Genomic DNA, 4458 nt, shown 5'->3' with positions numbered 1-4458 from the left:
GCAAGAATTTCCACACACAACCTTTTGACTTTTTAAAATTTGTTCCTCGTATTGTTTCCACTAATTGTACAATTAAAGTCAGCATGGCTACGTCTCATTTCATCCTATTTCCTCAATGTAGTGCCACAAAAAGGATCAAAATCAACAAACAATAAGTAAATCCATGTTAGTCAAATTCCTGAAACAATTTTCCTACAAGGATTAGCAAATTCGATAACACTTCTTCCTATTTCTTCCTCAATGATATCCGACGATCAATTTTCCTTGCTAGTACATATTCGGTACATTGACCTCGGTCAGATTTCAGAAAATTATGCTAATACGTTGAAAACAAAAAAAAACTTTTTAGAAAAAGCGACGTACATCGTTTTTTGTTCTTCATGTGTAGAATAAATGATGAACAAAAAACGACGGACATCATCATTTTATTGAAGAAAAAAAATATTTTTTTTAGAAAAACCGTCAACGTCCGTCGCTTTTTGTATTTTTTTTGAATGCAGAAATCTGCATTTTCTGCGTCCCACCTGCCAAATAAAAATGCAAAATTCAATATGTACAGCCCCTAACAAAACACATTACTAAAATAATAATACAACACACTACATCAGCAAATCATTTGAGCAATTCAAATCAATAGCACTTAAAACAATCAATTAAACAACATCCAAAACACTTAACAATTAATCCAACAACATTCAAAACACTTAAGCGATCCTGAAGGTTTTCCAATAGTTAAAAGTTAAGTTCAAGAATGTCTAAATAGTGTCTAGAAGCCAAATCCAACAACACTAAGGAGTAGCCCCAACAAACTCGTCATCACTTTTTATTTCTTCTTCGCTACTTGAATCGGGAGATGGAGAACGGTGACGGAGATGACAAGTCATGCTAGCCATTTGTCTCTTAAGTTCCTCGACGGTCTTGCGCGTGACTTCATTTTGAGCAATGGACTCTGCTACGGCACGTGTAAGCTGTGCAATCTGCTGTGACATAGCAGCGAGCTGAACACCGTTAATCGCCTCAGCCTGGCGCGAGGAACCAATACCAGCCCATCCAGCCTCGAGGCATTGCAATTCATTTAGAGAACCCAACCCATAGGTTCTCCCCTTTTGTCTTCCTCCCGCCACTTTTTCGGTCCGAATTTGAATAGCTTCCTCCTGTGTAGGCTCGGTTGGACCAAACTCAGGCAAGTAGCATGTACATTCATTCTGCATATTGAAAAAGACAAGTTAGTAAATTTTATTATTACTCCCTCCGTTTCGGAATAAATGAATTGTTGGATTTTGATACACAGATTAAGAAAAAAACATAAAGACATAAATCTAACACTCCTTTCCATTTTTACCCATAAAAAGAAAAAGCTGACCTTGGTAATGTCTTTTCAAAAGTTAATTGATTGTCAAATCATAAGGATAAATTTGGAAAAAAAAAAATTCAATGATTCACTTATTTTGAAACACCAATAATACCTCAACAATTCATTTATTATGAAACGGAGGGAGTACTAAGTAAGGTGGAGTATAACGTAAATTTAAATATGTTTTGCTTACATATTGAATACAAAACATCAGAAATCAACTTTCTTTCCTAAACATTATTTAAAAGCTAACTTTTGCTTTCCATCAAATCTAACTCGTAAGAATTTCCACACACAACCTTTTGACTTTTTAAAATTTGTTCCTCGTCTTGTTTCCACTAATTGTACAATTAAAGTTAGCATGGCTACGTCTCATTTCATCCTATTTCCTCAATGTAGTGCCACAAAAAGGATCCAAATCAACAAACAATAAGTAAATCCATGTTAGTCAAATTCTTGAAACAATTTTCCTACAAGGATTAGCAAAAATCGTTCGATAACACTTCTTCCTATTTCTTTCTCAATGATATCTGATGATCAATTTTCCGTGCTAGTACATACTCGTACATTGACCTCGGTCAGATTTCAGAAAATTATGCTAATACGTTGATATCAAACAAAATAGACCTTCCGAGAAATGCATTAAACAAGGCTCTTAGTAATTTGTACTTGGTGATACATCACCATAGCATTGAAGAGTTCCTAGAAAGGTCAAGTTACAGATACGATTTGCTACGGTATTTAGCAACAAGATAGAGAATTACTTATAGTAGGGAGACAACTTGTTTAAAATAACAAAGAAGAGGAGAGTTGAGCTTTAGTAATTAGAAGAAAGCATCATATTAAACAACGGTTTAAATCCCAATAGATTTATCAAGATTCCCCTGTTCATTGGCATCTCCAATCTACACTCGTGATCGCAACCCCATTGCGATTACAGATTGGATGTCTAATTGTCCAGGCGGTAATGATAGTATCTTGTACCTGAACTGATGGCTAACTTTTTCTAAGTAATGGGGAAGAGGACCGAAATGTGCCACTGAAAGACTCTAGTGAGACAAAGATGGGCTGTCAAGAACGTAGAGGAGGTAGGATGGGCAGTTGGTCATATCTAGTATGGATATACATGGACGGTAGTTGGAGTCGGCGGCTCTCCCAGTCTTCCCTCACTGAGATCTCTGGGGAAGCCTTCCAACCCACTTTTCTTCATGACAACTTTATTACCAAACTGAAAGAAGATTTAAATTGACCAAATATGCAACAGAACAAGAAGATAGTCCTGGAGAAAATTATCAGTAAGCTATAAGCAGCAGCAAAAAGGACCAAACTAGATAGTATCTCCTACTTTAACTCTTATTCAGTAATTCCACTATTTCGTACTTTTCCCTATTAAGTTTCACAAGTAAAAGTAGGCCCAAGATTAAACACTAGCAAGGGTTAGGCACATCATGCAACCATGACTTCCGTGTCCCTGGTCCTCTTTATGATTACTCTATCTAGAGGCAAAATCGACTCCCTTATAAAGCTTCAAGAAGAACAATAAAGCTAATCCAGAAGAAAGACAAAGATTACGTAGATCGTAATACCTGAAGAAAAAAAAGCTAGTAACTAGGACCAACGAGAAAACCAAAACAAGTCCAGAAGAAAAAAAACAGTTAGCTACCTATTAGCTGCAATGAGAAAAGAGAAAATCAGATACTAGGAAGAACGTAATATTGATTCCAAAAGTATCAAGTTTCCTCTTTATGCCTCATTAGTTTTCAACTGTAAAAGATTTATTAAAGAAGCCCCTAGATCAAACAATAACCCTGGAAAGGACCTCGGCTTTTTCGGTGCATTCACATGCCACACGTTCTACGTTCCTGATGCTCTTTATTTTTTACTCTGACTAGAGGCATAACATTCTCTAAAACACTGCTGAACAAGAGAAAGATGTCCAACATCATTTAGTTCAAAGTCGAAGACAAATTTATTGTTCCTTGAAGATAGTGCTTAAAAGAAAAAATGACTAACAAGATCGCGAAGCAATACGGTTTAAAGATGTCTTTTACATATGCATTGTCTTGTTCTGTATGCGAAACAAGAAGAAGAATTTAACAGCACTTGAGAAAAAAAAAAAGTATACTTACAAGTTTTTTGTCACTTGGTTTTCTTGATCGGAGCTTTTTCAGCCTTTTGTGTTTTGTTGCATCTGCAGCCTCTTCTTTAGAAAAAGGACAAACTAGACTTTCAACGTAGATTGCTATCTTAGGAAACTCGTCAAAATCAATAACCTCTGAATATCTCAATGAAGAATCCTTCGGCTTGTATATCATGGAATATTTAACAAACCAGAAAAACTTTCACCTTTGTTTGACATGAAACAAGGCAGATAAAAATCACACCACGGTGTATCAAAAGGATAATTGACGGTAAACATCTTTGTCTAAGATTGTTTAATCCCATACTCCTTCATAACCCAAAAATCTACATGAGAGGCCGCATTATCAGAAAAAATAAATAATTGATAAAAATATTTAAAACCTCTCACTTTAATGAATAATGATAGTAAAATTTGTAAGTGTGATTCTTTGGACATGACAATAATAGTTTTTCTTCGCCTTTCTTTTTCAAAAATTAATTTTTTTCTTCTGCTTGTAATTCATAGAAAAAGAAGAAGAAGAACTTTAGGTCCAAAACAAATAAGAACATACATATCATAGTATAAATTAAATTAAACTAAAAAAATTCAAAATACACAAATATAATAAAATTAAATATTCAATAATTAATACAATAAATAAAAATTAAACGTAAGAGATGGAACGAAAATATCAAATTTTAAAAGTATCCAAAGGTTGCGAATTCAGAAACTTTCACTCGTACTTTGTAAAAGCAAAATTAAAAATTTAAAGTGAGCACTTTAGGAAATTAAATATATTGAATATTTGAGAATTGAGAATTGAGATTTGAGAGAGAATGAGATTTGAGAGAGTGAAAAATTGTGTGAAAAATGATTTGAAGGTGTAGGGTATTTATAGAATTTTTTTTGGGATTAATTTTTTTTTTTAAAGTAATTTTTTTTTAATTAATGGGTCCAAACGGCTAGTTTGGGCCCATTAATT

General features: G+C 34.1%; 1 protein-coding gene across 1 annotated transcript; it reads right to left on the bottom strand.

The window, feature by feature from the left end:
- Window positions 1-556: 556 nt before the first annotated feature.
- LOC107865609 lies at window positions 557-4044 on the bottom strand. The gene is made up of 2 exons (XM_047408949.1): window positions 3484-4044; window positions 557-1205 (listed from the first exon to the last, which is right to left on the bottom strand). Exons 1-2 carry the CDS (start codon window positions 3667-3669, stop codon window positions 789-791), a joined length of 603 nt encoding a protein of 200 aa, XP_047264905.1. The 5' UTR covers window positions 3670-4044; the 3' UTR covers window positions 557-788.
- Window positions 4045-4458: the final 414 nt, after the last annotated feature.

Source organism: Capsicum annuum, chromosome 3, assembly GCF_002878395.1.
Source record: "Capsicum annuum cultivar UCD-10X-F1 chromosome 3, UCD10Xv1.1, whole genome shotgun sequence".
Taxonomy (NCBI): Eukaryota; Viridiplantae; Streptophyta; class Magnoliopsida; order Solanales; family Solanaceae; genus Capsicum; species Capsicum annuum.
Note: the sequence above shows the minus strand (reverse complement) of the source record. Positions and strands in the feature narration are given on the sequence as shown.